Source organism: Mustela lutreola, chromosome 14 (assembly GCF_030435805.1).
Source record: "Mustela lutreola isolate mMusLut2 chromosome 14, mMusLut2.pri, whole genome shotgun sequence".
NCBI lineage: Eukaryota > Metazoa > Chordata > Mammalia > Carnivora > Mustelidae > Mustela > Mustela lutreola.
The window spans coordinates 3943628-3964414 of record NC_081303.1 but is presented as its reverse complement, the minus strand read 5'-3'; the positions used below and the strand labels follow the sequence as shown (position 1 = coordinate 3964414).

The window sequence follows — 20787 nt, the reverse complement described above, 5'->3', positions numbered from 1 at the left end:
AGCACCAGCTTCTTCAAGTCCTTAACTGATTAACTGTCAGACCAGCCCATCAGAGATGGCCCCTTCGGAGACAGACACCTGCCCCATCCCTTATGGGCCACCTGGAGAGTGGATTCATCACTACCTCAGAGTTGCAGATGGAAGACAATTTCTCTTGAAATCAGAAAAGGCAATTCTTTCTCACAGACCCTATGTGTCACAGCTCTTCAGGAAAAACAACAAAAACCACTAAAATTAAATAAGAACTAAGAGCTGTATGTGGGTGACTTTACGTCATCGTCACAAAAGCTTCTGAGTTAACCGACATTATTTACTCCACGTTAAGTTGGGGAAACCGAAGCATGAGACGGCGAGTATCTTGTTATTACACAGAAAGTACCGAGGTGGCCTGCATTCGAGCCCGGGCAGGCTGCACCGGAAGCCCACAATCCCAACAACGACGCTGTCTGAGAGTATCATTTTAGGAAAACAAAAACTCTAAAACATGAAACATGAAGAGGTTAACAGCTGCTTATAATGAAGATAATAATTGTACTACGTTTTCTTCAATATTGTTTTTACATAGGATTCCTAAGAGTTAAGTAGGATATATTATCCCTTGAATTTTACAAAGATGCTAAATTAAAACAGTTATCTTATTGACTTTAAGTCAGGAGTATGGCTGATACTAGAACATAAGCTTCCTTGGTCCGACAGCAGCCACGATGTTAGATATGCGGGGGATCTCTGCGTGGCGGGATTTTATGTCTGGCCCTCAGCTTCATTTCATTGGCTCATGAGTTAATATTAGTTTGTTTATTTCCACTAAGTCACAATGCCTATTCTTTCCTCTTTTGGCTACTGTATCTATCCAAGGATGCAGAAGCTGGAAAACAAGTGAAAACTATAAATCATGGTTAACTTTCAAAGCACAATGGAAAAAGTAGCAGCAAGGAATCCCATAGTCAAGCAGAGAGCGAGCTGTAACTGAATCAATATCCCAACCTACTGGGCCTCCGTCCTTCTGTCTCTTCACTTTCCCCTGCCACCCCTCCCCGCCCACGAGCCCTCCGCACCCCTGCAGGCACCCTCTGAGGCAGGTTGGCTGCGTCTCTCTCCCTGCACTTTGTCTCGCTCTTCTATTTTGCCTTCCTCCTTTTTTCCCCGGCTATCCCTCTCCGCCTTTCCAACTCACCTAAGAAGCACAAAAATCTTGGGAGTTCTAACTTAGAGAGACTTCTGAGATCATACAAACCAACATCCCAATGTTGTACATGAGAAAACAACAGCCCTGAGGAGTGATTTTCACAGGAACATGCTATTATTTTGTGGAGCACACATGGCCTGGGTCCAGTGTCCTCTCCGCACTGTCACAGCTGTGTCCTGGAATCCAAGAGCACTTGAAAAGCTCCGTGCTTCCCATTATAATGTTTTCTAAATAACCAAGAACAAAATCTACCTAAATTTAAGAAGCTTTTATTATTTTCACACAGTTCTTAGCTTTTCTTTTTTAATGTGTGATCTTCTAATAAAATAATCTTTTGAATTTACAGAGCTAAATAGGATGAGAAGATAATTTTAAGGTCACGCCTTGCAAGCCATATGCTTTTACTAAACAGAAATGTTTAAAAGAGGTGTTCTTAAACATTTTGTTTTCCAATCGTAGGTTCCATGGATAAGCACCTCAGAAAAGAAGTCACAAACTCCAGACATTGTGCATCACATTTTTGGAATTTATGAATATCCCGATGCCCATCTGTGGGCACATGAAACGTTAAGAACCCCTGCTTCAAGAAAAAATGTGGGTGTGTCTGGGTTCTTGATTTTCAAAGTGGGGTGCGTACATGCTAGGGGTACACACGATGATCCACGGCGCACTGAGGGAAAAACAAATAACAGAACTCCTACTACTGCTTTCAAAATGCCACGCTTCTCAAGTTTTTATACTTGTTTATATTTTTAACATACACAAGATGTTAGCATAGCAACACACGGATAAAATTCATAAATAAGTACAAATAAACATATGCGGTTGTGCTTCCAGTGCCTTTTTTCCATTCAGAGACAGGCCAACTGTTGGAGACCATCAGACAGTCTTGAAGAGTGACCTTCCACTCCCCACAAGGACCTTGCCCGCCCAGGAAACCTCCCCTCACCTGGTCCTTTGTCTTCCCTTCTCGTTCGCGAATGTGGTTGGCAACGATCCTTTCTGTTTCCTCACAGAGTCTGGGGAAGTTGGCCAGCTGTTAAGAGACACAGATCTGAGTGTTAATACTCAAAAAGTTATGCTTCAGAAAAAGAAGCAGAGATAAATTATTTTCTCTTACAGAAGGTACATACTGCAAATCTGGAAGCAAAAGTAAAATATCCTAAAGAAAAATGGCAGAGTGACAGGAGGGGTCCACAAACCGTAATCCACATAACTACATTATCTGATAGGAATAGGAATTACAACCAGTGGGGAGACGCCCTGAAAAATAACAACCCAGAAACCCCAATACCATCCACTTCTATGCTCTACAGAGTTGGCACTTGATAAAGTTCACAGATGAGGAAGATGGAAATGAGGATGAAAAGGAGAATAAGGGGCGCCCGGGGGGCTCAGCGGGTTGGGCCTCTGCCTTCAGCTCAGGTCATGATCTCAGGGTCCTGGGATCGAGCCCCGCATCGGGCTCTCTGCTCGGCAGGGAGCCTGCTTCCCTCTCTCTCTGCCTTCCTCTCTGCCTACTTCTGATCTGTCTCTGTCAAAGGAATAAATAAAATAAAAAAAAAAAGAAAGAAAAGGAGAATAATCACTCACATTTGTGGAGCACTTACCATGTTCTAGGCTGTGCTAAACACCTCACGAATTCTCTCCTTCAAAATTCACAACAATCATAAAAGATCGATTCTATTATTAACCCCAGTTTACAAAGGAAAACAGTAAAGCCCAGAGAAGTTAAGTAACTTGCCCAAGAGTAAACAGCTCAGAATGGGTGGGTCCAGGATTCCAAGCAAGTCCTCAGACTCCAGAGCCCCTTGTCTGGCCCACCACTCTTGGAGAAGGATTCATTCCATGAACCACAGAGCTATTTTTTAAATTCTTTCCTAACAGATGTGTTTGTGTGTACATCATTCATCCCATCTAAATTGTGCAGGTGATTATCAAAAATTTATTTTACGGTAGGGAATGAATTAGTGGCAGTTGTTTTCAATGTAAGGAAGAAGAATGGGATCCTGTGAGAATGCTTAAGGACGCCTGAGGAGAAAGACTCAGTCAGGTAAAGTGCAGGGAGAGCTGCGGGGAAAACGGAGCTCTCCGAGCAGGGGCCTGTGCGGACACTGTGGGACAGAGACCATGACTGGTGAACAAAATAAAGGAACAGCTCTCTGCTGGAGCAGAGAGCGAGGAAGATGATCCGACTGCGAAGCCAGAAAGATAAACGGGTCAGCTCAGGGGTCCTTGCAGACCTGCTATGCATTCTGGCTGCTGCAGCCGTGCAGACGGGAAATGCCGGCCCCTCGGTCCGGGACGGCAACAGCAGATGCAGAGAAGGGCACGAATTCACGACGCAGGAGCAGCGAAAGGTTAATTCCAATCCTTATTTAAAGTACTTGCCAAAAAATTTTTAAAAAGCACTTGCAAATTAATAAGAATAACATGAATATAAAAACAGGCAAAGAATAGGATTAATTAAAAAAGGAATTTAATGATCAGTAAGTATATGTGCTGCCGAAGCGAGCACTTAATGATCCGTAAGCAGAAGAAAAATATTAAACTGCACAAATGATCAAAGTGATGCAAAGAGAATAACTATTGTTGTCAAACCGCTGTGATTATTTTTATAATCCGTACTACAAATGAAGGTATACCAAAACTAGCACAGTTTAAACCTGCTGAAGAAGTGACAATTAGAATGATCTTTCTGGAAAGCAACTTGACAATATGTATCAAAAAGTCTCAAAGCCATCCGTTTATACGTCTTTTCAGCTGATTACTTCACATGATTCTGAGAGAAAATAATACGGACTTTCATCACAGTATTCCTTGGAATAGCAGCGATAAGACAAACGAATGAACAAACTCTTCAAACCACTTGAGTCTCTAACTCTAATGAAATTAAATAAGCTAAGGTAGACCCACTTATGGGATATAATTAGTCACTCCAAATAGTATTCAATACCTAATTTTTTTTATTCTATCCAATTCCTAAATATTATCTAATAACATGGTAAAGGTTTATAATATAATATGATATATATGATAAAATAATAAAATAATGTATATATTTATATTATATATGTATAACATAAATATAACTAATAATATAAAATAAAATAATATAATATAATATGAGACTAAGTGAACAAAATTAGGCTCCTAATTGTATAACGTGATTACACATGAACATACACACACCTACGCACAGTCACGGGCTATCATACAGCTTGATATCCTTCAAGGATGTAGCCTAAAACCTAACAAATCTCAAAATTCTTGAGTAACGCTGTAGCAACCAATATTCTCCTAACTTTAAGCAATTAGAACCAGGCCTCCCTGAGCCTTGGCTGCTCCATGGTCAACCAAGGTCACTGATTGCACCAACTGTATACACACACAGAGTCTTAGCTAGACAACAAACCGTAAATCTTCATCGAACCATAGTAATCACAAATCACAAATGAATATTAAACCTCCTGAAGCTACTATCTACTGTCTGTACACAGAAAAAGAGGTATGTAAATGCTACGAAATATTAATAGGCATAACCTCTTTGACTGATGGGATTATGAATAAGTTGCATTTTTTTCTGTATACATCCCTATGTTCTCCAAATTTTTCTACGGTGACCCTGGAGTGCTTGTATAACATCATAATAAAAGCATAGAAACCTGATTGCCTTGGTTGTCTCAAAATCCCAGCCCAGTGTCTCTTCATGAGATCACCAAACCATCACCCTGTTACTGGGACCCCAAGCTGAGTCCCGAGGTGTACGCTCATTTGGAAGCTTATCTCATGAATGACTGCAGGACATAAATGGAGCTTCCACTTCCAAGTTTTGGAAGCATTCTCCAAGAAAAGTTCTACCACCCCAGAGCCCTTTTATATTTTGAGAATATTCTAAGTTATTTTTTGTGGGGCCTGTAAAAAGCTGTAAGTATAGAAGAGAGAGCCAATCCACACCAGTCATTCTCCCTGACCCGTGCAAACCTGGGCGGTGTATCTGACCCTAACCTGGCCTAGGCCACCAGGGCCCCTGTTTCCCCTCTGCGCTCAAGGGCTCCTAAGCTAACAGCACCTCTTTGCTTTTTGACAACAGTCGCACAAACAGAGAATCGCACGCCTGCAGAAAAACGGCTGCACAGTGACGGTGGTCTTCTGAGGAGAACAGGTGTGTCTTCTACAGCATTCAAATGCATGATAGCAGAAGGTTATTTTTAAAACACCAAAGAGTGGCACCACTAATTTTATTCACAAAAAAAAGTATTGGGTAGTTGAAGGACCCCAGGTGGTAGGCCGCCATCATTAAGTCAGACAAAGGCCAAAATGGCAAGAATATCCCAAGAAGTTGAATCACCCCATCTACTGGCTGTGACGGGGAAGTTCGATTGTGTGTGTGTGTGTGTGTGTGTGTGTGTGTTTCCTGACCTTTCCAAGCTTAGTACCCATGGGATTAATTTCACCAGGAGAAGAGCCCACCAGAGCCATAACTTTGTACCCAGAACTGAGACAACTGGAAAGTAAGTGAGTCTAACTTCTAACTGGAACAAAAGGGAAAGAGAAGACACTGAGAGAACCCGCCTCATGGAGGCAAAGGAGAGAAATGTCGAAGGGACACTAGGCAGAGCAGGGCCGAGACACTGCTGAAGGCAGTACCGCAGTTGGTATGGCCTCTGTCTAGCTGGGTGATCTGGGAAGACTAGAAGCGTAAGAAACAAAATGTTGGCTTGAATTGCTGGTTCTCAAATGTAGCACTCCAGTCCCGATTCTTCTCACAACATATATAAGAAGGCAAATGTCCCTCTCACGTTCTGAGTGATCTCCGATCAGGCTTCCCAACACATCTCGTGAGTTCTTTCAGGGGAGCTCCCACTCAGTTTGTGTAACCCTTTTCTTTGTTTTAAAAAATACTTGACTCTGATTGCTCAGCTCAATTACTTGCCTCTCTTCATTGTTTCTTATTTAAGGCACAATTGGTTTCCTCAACCATTGTTAACCGTTATAATTTCCGATCTCATTTGCTCTGAATATCATATTGAGAGGCTGCAGTTCTAAGAATATATTACTTTGTCAAAATCATCAAAATTGTAATCATGTATGCCAAAATAATACTGATCTAGAAGACACCATCTTTAGACATTTATTCCCCTATTAACTATTTAAATATCCTAGAAATTGATTTGTACAGAATCAAGGAATTAAGATTTTGCTATTGGTTATACTCATTTTATATTCCTAAACTCATTTCATGACCGTCATTCATTTAACAAAGATTCATTGGGCAACTGCCATAAGCCAGCTTGATGCTCAGTTTTTGTCACACTACCTGATATTAAAAACCAGTCTTGTGGGACACCTGGGTGGTTCAGTCAGTTGAAGCAGCTGCCTTTGGTTCAGGTCATGATTCCAGGGTCCTGGGATCGAGCCCCGCATCAGGCTCTCTGCTCAGAGGGGAGCCTGCTTCCTCCTCTCTCTCTGCCTGCCTCTCTGCCTACTTGTGATCTCTGTGTGTCAAATAAATAAATAAAATTTAAAAAAAAGTCTTGAGTGGCAGATTGACTATACAGATAAACTGTCACACCAGAGAGAAATATTTTATAAAAATCAAGGGAAAACACACAAAAACAAATGGCTAAGCCTGCTCTGAAAAGGCCTCAGAAGATTCGATGCTGAAATCTTGACAGTGATGCTTCCAGACAGAGCTGGACATCGACCAAAGGACAAATTACTTCTAAACAGCATATTGTTAAAATTATACTGGCTACTCTTAAGTAATAAGGAATATGCAATGTAGAAAGAATGCAATACATATGACGTTAGGAAGAAAAACTTTAAATATACAATTCTGAGAGAAAAGTTTAATTATGGTCTGAGAGAAAGTAGTATCAAACGTTTTTTAATACCAAAATGTTTTAATAAAATCCAATACTTTAAGTGTTATTTAGGGTAGCATTTAATTATTTTGGTGGTACCTCAATATAAAAATTTACTTTTTAAGCAAGGAGCACATTTTTCCCTAAGGGGGAAAAAATAACACTTGAATAGCCTTTCTAGACAATAAAACAAAAATTATACACTTATAAAAGTTACTAACGATTGATTAATCAGATCACGAGAGCCATGCTATTAGGTTTCTCTTGGGACAAACACAAGGTGAGGCAAGATTTCCACACCTTCAAGAGTAACGGGTTCACTGCCTCAAGCAAAGACTCAGATTATTAGGAACCAGCTGTCCATAGTTCCATATCAAACATAAATGGAGAAAAATCGACCAAAGACCAGAAAAAAAAAATTTTTATGCACATGACTTGGGTTGATTGGTTTGGCTAACCTAAAAGTATGGGCTCTGTTTTGATCCAAAAGCCATAAACTTTGCAATGTTGGCCACTCACTACAAACGGAGTAGCAATAATGATTTTACTGCTCATTAAAACATACAATAATTTTGTTCCATTTCTGTGAATTAAAACCTACCCACAAATCCTAGTAATCCTTTATTCATGTACAGCATGATGCTAGATTCATTCAGGTAATGAGAAAATACTTATTTATTATTATGAAATAATCACATTTATTATGAAAAAAAGTAAAAACACAAGATCCACATTTACAAAGGTGATCAAAGATGAGAAATAATTCTAGAATAAAGGTCAAGAAATAGAATAAAGAGGTAAATGGGAAAATTTTTTATCGAGAAAAACAGAAGACATACAGAGTATAATCCATGTGGTCCTAGGTGCCACACAGAAAAACGAAGTTGGGCGAGCAGATGGGGAGAGCTGCGCGCGTGCGTCTGAAAGGAGGCATGAGTAACTGTAGACAGAAAAGTCAGAGAAGGACTCGGATTCAGGAGCATTTGAGGAGGGACTTGAGAAGACGCAAAAGGGCGATCCACACAAATATCTCGAGGCAGGGCTTTTCCAACATTGACAATGAGAAGGACAAAGACCCTGCCATCTTCTCTCCTTGACCTGTTGAAGAAACAAGGAGACCAGTGTCGCTGGAATGGACCAAGGGGCAAGTGGGAGGAGCCTAGAGATGAGAAGGGATTAAGATCGTGTAGGACCTTGAAATCTGCGCTGAGGACTTTCGATTCACTTGATTAGTACGTGTACTCGGAACAAGATATTTACGCACTTAACAGGCCACACATTTCAGTATTTCTTCAAACAGCACTTTTTAATGAAAAATTCTCTTTGTATTTCTAACAGCCAACTAAGGCATCTTTTCTATTTCCTTGCAAAGCTTTTTTAATTTTTTTTCCTTTTTCTGAGCCGGGTTAAAAAAGAAATCAATTAATTGGTATGATGGCCATCCAAGAATGTGGTTTCTCAAGAGGCCAATAAATGGCACAGTTGCTAAACTGTGGTCAAAAAACAAGATGTTCCTCTCAGTGCTTCCTGAGAACCTCAGCACCCTGCAAGGGTGCCCTGGAGAGCTGGGGGCAAAGGAGAGCAGCTGACAGCCAATGCCCACCAGAGCCAATGCCCACCAGAGCCAATGCCCACCAGAACCAATGCCTACCAGAGCCAATGCCCACCAGAGCCAATGCCCACCAGAGCCAATGCCCACCAGAACCAATGCCCACCAGAGCCAATGCCCACCAGAGCCAATGCCCACCAGAGCCAATGCCCACCAGAACAATTCTGAAACTGACATGTCCCTGGAGGGATGCCAAACAGCTCATAAAGCTCTCATGTTCTTGTCTTGTCCTCCAGTGCCCCAGAGACAGCAAGGAGAAAATATCTGAGAAGACCGCATTCCCCCAAGTTAGAAGTCTAGCTTTGTGCTTTGTTACTTGAACAAATATAAATCCCATGTTTTTCACTAATGTTTGTTTATGTGGCTTAAGGGAAGAAAATTAATATTTTACACATAAGACATTCAACACTAAAAATATTATAAATGAAAATACTATCTTAAGAGTATACATGCATATAGATAGATAGATAGATAGATAGACAGATTCTCAATACAGCTAGAGAAACTATGCCTTTCAGACTGCCTGGGGCAGTCTTACTTTCCTCCTCCACTCCAGTGAACATATTAATAGCTCCCCCTTTCAATCTCAAAAGAGTCGTGCATTGGATGATAAATTACATAATCACGTTATCTATGGCTCATGTGCAAAAAGAGTCAAATAATAAAGTCCTGGTACAATCAACTTTAATTAAGATTATTTTGCTTTGCAAGAGATTTTAATTAGACCAGTTTTAAACTAAAAGAACTTGGAGGTAAAGATAATAGGGCAAAAGTCAAGAAACATGAAAATGAAAAATAAGGAAAATTAAAGAAAAGAAAGGCTGCCCTAATTTTGTTATTTTAAAAGGACTGATCAAAATATTCTTTTAAAACCAAGTACAGATTTCTTCAGCATTAGGGTAACTTTAGGATATCTAAATTGTTAAGAAGTATTTACAGAATGCGACTGCTATAGGGTTAGTCATTATGTTAGAAGCCAAGAATAAGAAGATAAAAGACACAGCTTTTTTTTTTTTTAAAGGAACTTATAATCAACAAGAGGAGACATTCACCTAAACAAATAAATTACAAATAAACCACAATGTAGGGTCATAAATGCTGTGATAGAAGTAAACAGAGGGTGCCAACTAAAGCACTGAATGGGAGTAGGAGAGAGATCGGGAGAAGACTCGCAGAGACCCTGCAGGTAGATTTCTCAGGAAAATGATGACGATTGAGCTGGATCATAAAATAATGAGAGGGGATGGCAGGTGAAGACAAGAGGAAAAGGAGGCATTCGTGTGTGAGTGATAAAAACTTGAAAATCCCATGAGGATGGCGGAAGTCGCTCGGAACGGCTGAAGCAAGCATGAGCTGACGGCAGATGTCGGTCAAGAAGTCTACTCAGGGATCACATGTGAAACTAAGAGCAACTGTGAATGATCTGTACCTTACTCTCAAAATGCGAGGAGCCACTGCATAATTTTGAGGGAACAGGCGAAATACAAGTCTGCGTTTTAGCAGGGCCACTTTGACAGCAGTGGGGAGGGCGGATTTGATGGTGGCTCGCCTGGAGGTAGAAAAACTAGTGAGGAGGCCATCGGAGTAACCTAGTTGGTTTGTTTGTTTTTTTAAAAAAAAAAGCAACTGTCCAGGGCCGTCAGTTGGAAGAGAACAACAGCAGCAGAGCGGGGTGTGGACCATTTCTGTGAAGAGGCTTGAGCTGGAGCTGCGGGTTTGGGAATCAACAACATTTTAAGCGGTGGCTGAGCTATGGCGGACGTGATCCGGCCGGGAGAAAGGACAGTAAAAAGAGAAGAAAACCAGAAGAAAGCTCCGTGCGATTCTGGGGTTCAGAGGCAAGAAAGGTGGACAAACTCCTAAAGGAGACAGAGGAGGGATCGAGAAAGATCATGAGGAAGATGGAAGAGAAGCCACTTGAGGGGTGTCAGCTTCAGAAAGCAGCAGGGTGCCGCGTCGGGCACGAGCGCGAGCTGCGCTGAGCCATCGGCTGTCCGGTCGACCACTACCACAACTGCTCAATAGAGTAGTGGCGTGGAAGCCACATTTCAGAAGAGTTACGGGTTCACTAGAGATAAGAAAATAAAGTCAGCATGTGGAAACAGCTTTTTCCCCAAGAAGGTTTCACATGAAGAAAAGGAGAAGAATAAGGCAGTAGATAGGTTTTGCTATTGTTGTTACTGCTTTTAAGTTAGTAGTTTGTTTTTTTAATGCGACAGAGAAAGTGATGATTTAAGAAAAAGAAGAATCCAAAGAATAAGCTCCTTAGGAGGGTGAGAGTACGGAGAGGGGCCCGGCCCAGACGGCGAAACCACCTCAACAGAGACGGGGAAGGAGGAGCAGGACTGGGAATACCAGAAAGTCTGGGGAATTAATGTTCCCATTTACGGCCGTTGTTTTCTCTGTGAAATCATTACTTAAAGTAAGAGTGACATTGGTCAGCAGAGCATGGTTACGGGAAGAGAGAACCGGAAGGGTAAGAGCTTGTGGCAGAGCATTCGCCCAAGGAAGAACGTCCCCTCACTTCGTCCTCCACAGCATGTGTCCCACCTCACGGGTAAAGGAGGAACTTTCCTCAACACGTCTGCCCTCTTGGGGAAGTCCTGTGAAAGAAACTTCTACTACTTCCTCCAGCTCACAGAAAAAAGGGACGGGGGGGGGGGGCGGGGGGTAAGTCATGGTGCCTGGGAAGATGGTGAGAACCTGACACACGTCAGTCCTCAGCTCTCGCGCGGGCAGGGAGGGCGCACTGAGTCACTGCTCACATGTGGGTCTCCGACTCTCACCGGTTTACCTTTTACATTCCCGCAGATGCAGGGAGAGCCAGAATGCTCCGAACTCCTTAAGGGTGCACATCTGACTCTCTCCGCCACTGCGGGCTTTGAGGTTTGCTGTAGGAAGAGGAAGTAACAGGAGGCCCCCCCTTCAGCAGCAAGTGGTGGGCACATTTTCCCATCTAGATTTATCTGCAGCAAGGTGGGTACTAAGTTCTAGTCCTCCTCTAAGCTTTTCTCCCGATTTTCCAACTGACTAAAAACCTAAAGAAGTTAGGAGGGGTGGTCAGCATTCTGAAAACCTTAGATTTACAGTTTGAAATTTCTGAAGGATCTCCTGGTAGAACGTTTGTCAATGATGAAGGACCATAACGGTCATGGAAATAAAAAAAGAAAAAGAAAATTCATCCCACTAGTGTGGAATGAATAGAGAGACACCGGAGTCCAAGATCTCAAAGAACAACAGCTGTTGGATGCTGGGCGCAATCTCTACATGGATCCCTACTGAAATCATCCACGCTGAAGGCGAACTTATCATGAAGAGGAAACATGTGAGCGAGGTTCTAAATATCCTGACAAAGACAAGGGAGTGACCAGGATGCTATGGTGACAGCGAGTCCAGGGGAGCAGCGGAGCTAGTACCATTAGGGCCTTTACTGACGAGTTTTACAGAACACTGCAGGCATCATGTTTGGAAGCCACAGAAGGAGGAGGCAGATGTCAAGCCTGATGCGGCCCTTCAGTTCTTCAGGTTTGAGCCAGTTAAGTACTGTTCAGTGAGGAGAGAGGCCAGGTAAGCAATAATCTCAGGAAGAAAGAGAGGTTTTATCTAAGACAAAATATACAGTGTTTTGAGAAGAAACTACCATTGATTCAGAAAGCATAATGGAAAGGGAGGTTCAAAGGATGGAGAACAAAAGAATAGAAGCCAAAAAGCGTCCAGGAACAAGCTGTCTCTTCCCGCGTCATCAGGACTGACTGTTGGTTTTCCTGCAAGTTGGATACAATGGGAAATGATAAAAAAAAAAAAAAAAGATTCATACATACCATACACACTCTATATAACTTAAAACATAAATGTACACACATGTGCCAATCTTCTGATGTGAGGCCAAGGACTGTTCTCTGCACATGGGTCTGCTGATTGGAGTTATGCATCTTCTGTCTTACAGAAACCACATCCTTCATCTAGGATTTCCAGTTTGGCTTTCTTTACAGCGAGGGAGAACCTGAAGACACTTGGGAAGTAATCTGAATGCAGAGCCCGCCTAGATTTTTCTCACTCCCCCCACCTTCTTCCAGTGTTGTCCTGTCTACAAACAGCAAAGCTTTTACAGCTAACGTTTACCAAGTCTTTCCAAAGCTGTGTTTGTGGAAACAAAACTCAAAGTCTTTTCTGTGTCTGATCAGTTCACTTACTCTTCATTTCAAGTACATGATTAAAAAAAGAAATACAACTGGCTCACCGGGCTTGAGGACACCACACAATGGGCCCTTGGGAGAAAGACAGCTTTCCCGGTGGGAACAGGAGCCTGGGGACAATCTCAAGGGAAGCTTCTGGCTGAAAACATCCAAGGGCTGAGGGGGATGATCACGTGGCCAGTGAGGAGAGCTTTAACTATCCAGGTGGCCAGAGTGACTGCACGTTGAGCCACAGGCAAGGACAAATACGACTGGGAAGATTATCAAGGGGCGCCGAGTCTTCAAGTGGAGAGCTGCTGTAAAGCCTGCGGCTTTTTCTTCTCCACGCGCGTCCTCTTCTCTTTCCTCAGGCCCTTCACTCTTACAGCTTTTCTCATTTTGGAGGAAAGAAACTAGGACAGTAAGGAACAAGGTAGAAGAAGAAGAAGGGTCTAGAGAAAAAGTCTGAGGCTCCAGAGCCACTTCCGGGCTCCGAGCTATCCCCTGCTTCTCTCCTTGTCTTTCAGCACTGGCCTCCCGGGCTTTAGCCGGCCCGCCTCTCTCACTACTTCCACCTTCCTTCCTCTGAATTTTCTTGCCAGGTAACTGGAAACTAAATTCGTATTTATCTACATTATCTGTCTTTCTTCCTTCCCACTGGCTCTTCAGGGAGGTTACTTGTAGTAACCATACAGAAAGGGCAGGGTAACAAAGCCTACAAAACCAGAACAATCTCTACTTTCAAGAAATTAAGGACCAATGTTGTGGCCATGGGGCTAAGCCTGTCCTATCCTAAACATCATCACAGACTCCCTTCTTACGGTTTCTAACACAGGGTATCCCCTTTCATGCCCCACAGAATGGGTGGAATCCAGCACCATACCTGCGCGTTCCTCAGTGATGAGTCCCCCATGGAGGAAGTCTCTCCCCCACTACTCTAGGTCATAGATTCAACAAATATCACAAAGTAAAGCGTATCGGACACTACTAAAATGGCCATTTATAGACCAGTGAGCATTGCCTGAGCACTTGCTGTGGTTAGTCAGTGTGCTAAGTGTTCCATCATCTTGCTGCGTCCTCACGGAGGTAGAATTGTTATTATCATCTTCTTTTCACAAGGAAATTGACAAGACTAGAAGGGATAAAGTCTGATACTCAAGGTCACTCAGAAAGTAAGTAGCAGAACCAGGATTTGAATCTGGGTGACTGGACCTCAGAGCCTGCAGTCTTTATTACCACATTACACTGCTGCTTCTCAAAATGTCCGCGTTCAAATGGAATTCGTTGGAAATTCAGAAGAATGTTTTTAAGATATACACAATATCGATGTTTCCCTCCCCCTGACGATTATCCCCATCCATACACCATAAGAAAAATTAGCTTAGGGCATTTACCTAATTGTTCTAATGTTTACCTGTTTAAGACAATAAGGAAAAAAATTAGCTGACCAAAATATACTCTTTCTGGTTTAAGCAACCCTATTTGGCACTGGGTGGCAAAAGACAACATCTCTGCCCATCTACCATGAAAGCAATCCCTACTCAATAACTTTCCGCAATCCTTCCCCTTGGGCAAACATACTACCTTTTACAACAAATGAGGGGTCAGGGAAAGAGAGGCATGCAGCAGGGTAGGAAAGATGGGTAAACCAAAAAGTTAATTGTTGGAAAGTTAAATAACTCAAGCTTACTTTTTTGGTACACTTCTTGACGGTGTTGATTAATTCTTGTATGACCAGATCGACACTCTTCAAGGAAGGTCCTTTCAGTTTTACGATTTGCTTTTTGACTATTGCTTCAAATGCCATGTCTGGAGTAAACAATCCTGTCCTGAAATATAAGAAAGAAAGCAGGACATTAGATTTTTTTAAATTAAGTAATATCCAATGCTTTTTTGAAAAGGGTTTTCATTGACATGCCACCTAAAGCAAGCATGTAATACCCAAGTTTAAAAGGTACACAGTGATTTATTCTACCAACAGTATCATTTGTTATTACGGAGGTACAAGTGACAATATTTCCCCTACTACTATTCCATAATAAATTTCATTCTCTAGATGATTAACATTACCTAAAAACAGTTCCCAAAAGGTTTTCAGGCCTGGAATAATATAACCTGTAACTAATGTTTAACTGTAATTCATCTCATCTCACTGTTTCCCAGCAGTAAAAGCAACGCCACGATAAAAATGATGTCCTATGGTTTCACTTATTTGTGGAGCATAACAAATAGCGTGGAGGACAAGGGGAGATGGAGAGGAGAAGGGAGTTGGGGGAAATTGGAAGGGGAGGTGAACCAGGAGAGACTATGGACTCTGAAAAACAATCTGAGGGTTTGAAGTGGCGGGGGGGTGGGAGGTTGGGGTACCAGGTGGTGGGTATTATAGAGGGCACGGATTGCATGGAGCACTGGGTGTGGTGCAAAAATAATGAATACTGTTACACTGAAAAAAATAAAAATAAATAAATTTTTAAAAAAATGATGTCCTAAATTTCCATTTCTATATCTAAAGAATTCCAAAAGCTACCCCCTCTTGTCATTCACAGAGCAGAAAACAGTCCTCATTTTGTCAACACCGAAATAGTCGTGTTCCTGACTCCGCAATCTCTTCTTTCCAGGAGAGCTGTATTATAGTGAGCTCAGTGGCTCCCGGTCTGAGGTCCTGGGGCGCTAGAGGCAAAGGAAGACAGTGGAGTGGAACTAGCTTGGGACCCAGGATGCCTACATTGTGAGTTTACAAAAATAACGAATGATAACCAAAATAGGAAGTGTCATTTCACCTGGCTAGAATTAATTCAAACTGGTGCCATAACAATGCTTTCGTCATGCTGGGCAGGGGCTCAGGAAAGCAGGGGTGAGGGGGTGGTCAAAGAGAGAGAGAGAGAGAAAGATTTTTAAAAAGTGAAAAAGAAGAGATAAAAAGTGAAAAAATGACTACATCTAAATAAAAGGCCAGTGGAGAACAGCTACCGTCAGAGGGACCATGAACCCCGCGGACCCTCGTGCCCCGTAGGCCCCAGACCCTGGTGCCTGATCCTTCCCACCCGAGGCCCTTCTCCCTCCCTCTTCTCCTCCTCCTTTAACTTTGCTCCTTCACCGCTCAACTCTGCGGGGCCTCCTGTAGGAAATTTCTCTCATACTTCCCTTCCAGCAGCTTTATTCTAGTTCCTTCTCGTCATGTCCTTCGGCGGCAGCCTACACGCGCCCCTCTGTCTCACCGTAGTGATCGTACCGTATTAGAACACGCAGTCTCTCCACCTCGGACGCAGACCGGAATCCACACTGTTGGGGCTAACAGGAGAAATCTCCCTGTCTGACCCTAACCTTCCTCTTCAGTCATTTGCCTCCTCTCTCTCAGGCACCCCATGTCTCCGCCAAACCCAACCACTGGCCCTTCCACAAACACACTCACACTAACGTTTTCTGTCTGCGCCTCTGTCCATGAGGTTCACTTCGCCCTCCCCACACTTTCAGCCCGTCCAAGTCCCACCTGTGCTTCAAAGCCCAGATCAAAAGCAGCCACTTCCTCCAGCTCGCCTTCTCCGGTCCCGCCACGGACAAGGTCTTCCTTCTCTGAACCCCAACATCCTATTTTGCATTGCGGTGGTCTGAGCATGCCTGTCCCATTACTACCCTGGTAGAAAGGTCGTTCCTGCACTTATCTTTGCTCGCCCCACAAGGACTGTCTTCCTCCCTTGCTCCCTACTGGCACGAGGTGCCTCCAGAGCAAAGGATGAGTAGGTCCGCAGGGGACAAAGATGGCTTCTGTTACTCAAATACCTAACAATCAACCAGAAACAAAACGTTTCCTATTAAGTGTCTTTAAGAGCCTAAGCACTCACGCCATAAGTATGTCTTATTCTCAGGACACTGTGCCCTTCTTATCATCTTACAGGCAAATTAATTCCAGAATAATAAATAGCAACCCATCTCTTCTTGTGGTATGCATGTAAATCAGAAATCTTCAGAACGGAATTACTGAGCTTTTGCAATTACGTTCAGCAAAAATGTATCTGGTAAGTTTTAAAAGCCAAGTAAAAATACTGTATTTTACTTTTACAGTAAAGTAAGTCCATAAAAAATGCTTCCTGACCCAAAAAATGTGATTTGGTTTCACAGCACTCATCAGACGGACATGTTTGAATACCAGCCATGCCCAGCTCAAGAGCAAGACACCGTTTCTATACCGAATGTATCCGAGATTCGGGGGAGACAGAATAGAATAAATAGGGAAATTAGAAATCCTACTGACAGTCAGAAAAAGACTAGATTTGGTTACAGAAGGTTTTCTCCCCTTTACTTTGTGAATGTGTGTTGACCTATCCTATTTGCAACACGCAGAGCAGGCTGTGTGAATGTTAAGAGGAGAGAGATTTAAATGTCATAACTCCTTTCACGTGTACACTCAGCGTCAAACTTTGCCCTCTCAGGCTCTGCTCCCAAAACACTCTTGTCTTGACCTGTGGCAGAAGCCAAGGTACAGTGGCCAACAGACAGGGGACGCCTCCTCCAGGGAAGATCACCTATGAAGTAGGCAACCTAAGGTCAGTGCCTTAAATTCAGGACATTCAATACAAGCTCCATTAAATTCTGTTCCCGAACTCAAGAAATGTGTGTTTTAAGTTCATTTTTTTTCTTACCATAAGTGCTTTAAAGAAAGTAAATGAGCAGTGGATGTTCTACACAATGAATCACAGAACGCTACATCAGAAACTCATGATGTACTGTATGGTGACTAACATAACATAGTGAAAAAAGAAAAAGTCAATCAGAATGCCCCCATTTGGGACGCCTGGGTGGCTCAGTTGGTTAAGCAGCTGCCTTCGGCTCAGGTCATGATCCCAGCGTCCTGGGATCGAGTCCCACATCGGGCTCCTTGCTTGGCAGGGAGCCTGCTTCTCCCTCTGCCTCTGCCTGCCTCTCTGTCTGCCTGTGCTTGCTCGCTCTCTCTCCATCACTGACAAATAAATAAATAAATAATCTTAAAAAAAAAAATTAAAAAAAAAAAAAAAAAAAAAGAATGCCCCCATTTTATACAAGGGAAAATTCACACAAATTTCCTCCCAAAGGACAAGCTCCCCTGGCAGCCTCACGTCCACTGCTCTCCTGTCCGGTGAAGTGCGTGACTCTGCGCTCCACGAGCCCCTCCTGCGCCTCCCCACCCACGGGCTTGGCTCACACTAATCCTTCCGCCTCAAGCCCTTTCTCTCACCCTCTCCCCTCAACGATTCCCAGCCTCTCGTGTCTCGCACACACGCACGCGCATGTAAATACACAGCACACCGTCGCCTGTTGAAATGGTTCTCGTTCTCTCTGCAGGCAAGGTTCAACTCAAAGGTCACCACCTGCATTCGTCTTTCCCAATCTTCCTCCCCAACTGCCGCCGAAATTTCTCTGCCATGTCTCTGGGTAAGGAAGGATTCCTCATGCGCAGGTCAGGCCTCCGTCCCTAAAACACAAGGCTCTGGAGAACAGGGTCCTGCTCACTGGCAAGTCCCTAACTGCACAGAGCAGTGCTCTGAGCGCAGGAAGTGTTTCTCCTTTTTTTAATTGAAAAGGTTTCTTTTGCGAGTATGACAATACAGGAAATTACCATTAAACTCAAGTGAGAGTCTCCTATTTCTTCTTCCCACCTCCATGCTCTACCCTGCTCTGATGATGAAAGGCTACTTCACCAGCCACTTATAAACATTAATTTTCTTGTAGTAGTCTGAACCAAGATAAGGAAAATGTGAATCACTTGCCTGATACCATGAATGTTTTTGATTGCGTAGCTTATTTCTCTTCGCAACTCCTTCTCATTGAACTCCATCTGCAGATACGAAACGAGCCACAGTCATGACACGTAATTCCTTTGAATAACAATATTGTTGAATATTAAAAAATGAGAAGAACTTGACTTCATTATTAATAAATGGATACTCATGTCTTTCCTAACCTAAACCCAGATGGTCAAATCATCTGTTTATATAAAGTTCAAGGCAACACAGAACATTGGGGATTTCTGGGAGTTTTCGTGTAGTGGATTTTAACTCTATTACAGACAGGCGCGCTGTGCATAAAGGATGCCTTCTGGACATAAATCTGTCCATTCACTTGAAATACACAATTCTCCATTCTTCTGCTGCATGTAGTGAATGTATTCAGAGACAAATGCATAAATAAGAGTGTCGCCTGACATGCAACAGTGGTCCAGCTGTGCTCGGACTAACAATGGCTGTCTTTTCTCTCTGGCCACTTTAACCACCTGCATTCAAGGCCTCTTTACGAGAGGAAATTAATAATATTTTACCAATCCAACGCAGGATGGATGACTGCATAAAAACTTCCCAGAAGTTCTAGGTACTTTAAAGCTATTTGGAATTAGGATCAAAATGTCATGGAGCTTAGACCTAAAAAGGTATCAAGAGCCCAGCTGGTTCAGCCCCTGACTTCTGAGATCTGGCCCTCCAGTATCACTGTCTATGCACCTCCCCTCTCACACTTCATACTGTAGAACAATTAAGTGCTTTGGTTTCCTGCCCACACCCTGTGGGCCACAGCTCAGCTTTTACTGTTCCTCCTTCTTGATCTGGAACAAGCCCAGGCCCCAACACCCTCCCTCGAGCCCCTCCTGCTTGACTAGCTGCTCACCCTTCTAAACCCAGCTCAGAAGCCAGGCTCCCTCACGCACTCAGGCTGGGATTCGGGTCCGTAGGCTGTGTTTCCATAGCACCCTGTGCTGAAATTTATCACTTTACTTAGCACATTTTAATGAAAGTATCTGTTTACCCATTCACCTCCCACACCGAGACATAAGCACCCTCCTCTGTATGTGAAGCAAGGAGCAGAGTCCCTAATACTCCTTGGCCACATAATCGGTAAGCCAACCTAAGCAGAGCCAAAGTAAAACTCTACACAAACTCAGCTTTTGCTCAGTTTCCCTCATCTAATAACCAATAGCCACTAGCATTTGCTGCCGTACAAACCAAAGCCTTAGGAGTCATCTTGAATTTTCTTTCTTGTATCCCCCACATCAATCCAAGCCCTACTGACCCACAGACCCAACCACTGTCTCCATCTTCTCTTCTGGGGCATCTTTACTGTGAAGCTAAGTTCAGGGCTTCTCTCTTAACAGAAACACCTTCCAAGACCCTATGCCTAACTGTGTGTTTGTAATTTTGTATTCTTCTTCTTTAAGTCTGTCCCTCCCGACTGTATAAATTTTAGGGCCCATGGAAAGTGGGTTCACTCCTGCTCTGGCCCTATTGTTTAACTCACCTTGTGTCCCTGAATCAACTCTTGCCCCTCTAGGATCCAGTCTGCAGAGTGTTCTTTTAAAATCATCCACCAAATCAGGCCACAACTTTTCTTAAAACTCTCCTCTAACTTCTCATGAGTATATGTGAACACCTCAGCGAACCGGAAAGGCCCTGCATTAACTGGGCATCCCTGCTCTGAATGCACGGAGTACCCCTCTCCCCCTTCATCTGCTCTGCACCAGCCTCATCTGTTCTCTACCCATGGTACAGACGCTTGTGCAGGGCCTCACCCTCGGCTGCTTACCTTGAACGACCCTCTTCCCCAAGGTCCTCACCTCAACCTCTTCATGCGATTCTGGTCAAGCTTTCAATGTCCGCTACTCAGAGGGACCTTGTCTGAAACACTCTATCAAAAGGCTCACGGGGCGCCTGGGTGGCTCAGTGGGTTAAGCCTCTGCTTTCGGCTCAGGTCATGGTCTCAGGGTCCTGGGATCGAGTCCCACATCAGGCTCTCTGCTCAGCAGGGAGCCTGCTTCCCCTCCTCTCTTCCTGCTGCTCTGCCTACTTGTGATCTCTCTCTCTCTGTTAAATAAATAAATAAAATCTTTAAAAAAAAAAAAAAGTGGCTCACTTGGGGCACCTGGGTGGCACAGACAGTTAAGCATCTGACCCTTGGTTTCAGTTCCAGTCATGATTTCAGGGTCCTGGG

At 43.3% G+C, this 20787-nt stretch overlaps 1 protein-coding gene across 2 annotated transcripts in view; it reads right to left on the bottom strand.

Annotated features, from left to right (window-relative positions):
• The window catches only part of DNM3 (dynamin 3), a 533795-nt gene that overhangs the window by 310375 nt on the left and 202633 nt on the right, over positions 1-20787 (bottom strand). For both annotated transcript variants that reach the window (XM_059147002.1, XM_059147003.1), the window contains exons 9-11: positions 18582-18649; positions 14528-14666; positions 2136-2222 (exon numbers count right to left, since the gene is read on the bottom strand). In XM_059147002.1, the coding sequence (XP_059002985.1) occupies positions 2136-2222; positions 14528-14666; positions 18582-18649 (294 nt within the window). The remainder of the gene's footprint in view (positions 1-2135; positions 2223-14527; positions 14667-18581; positions 18650-20787) is intronic.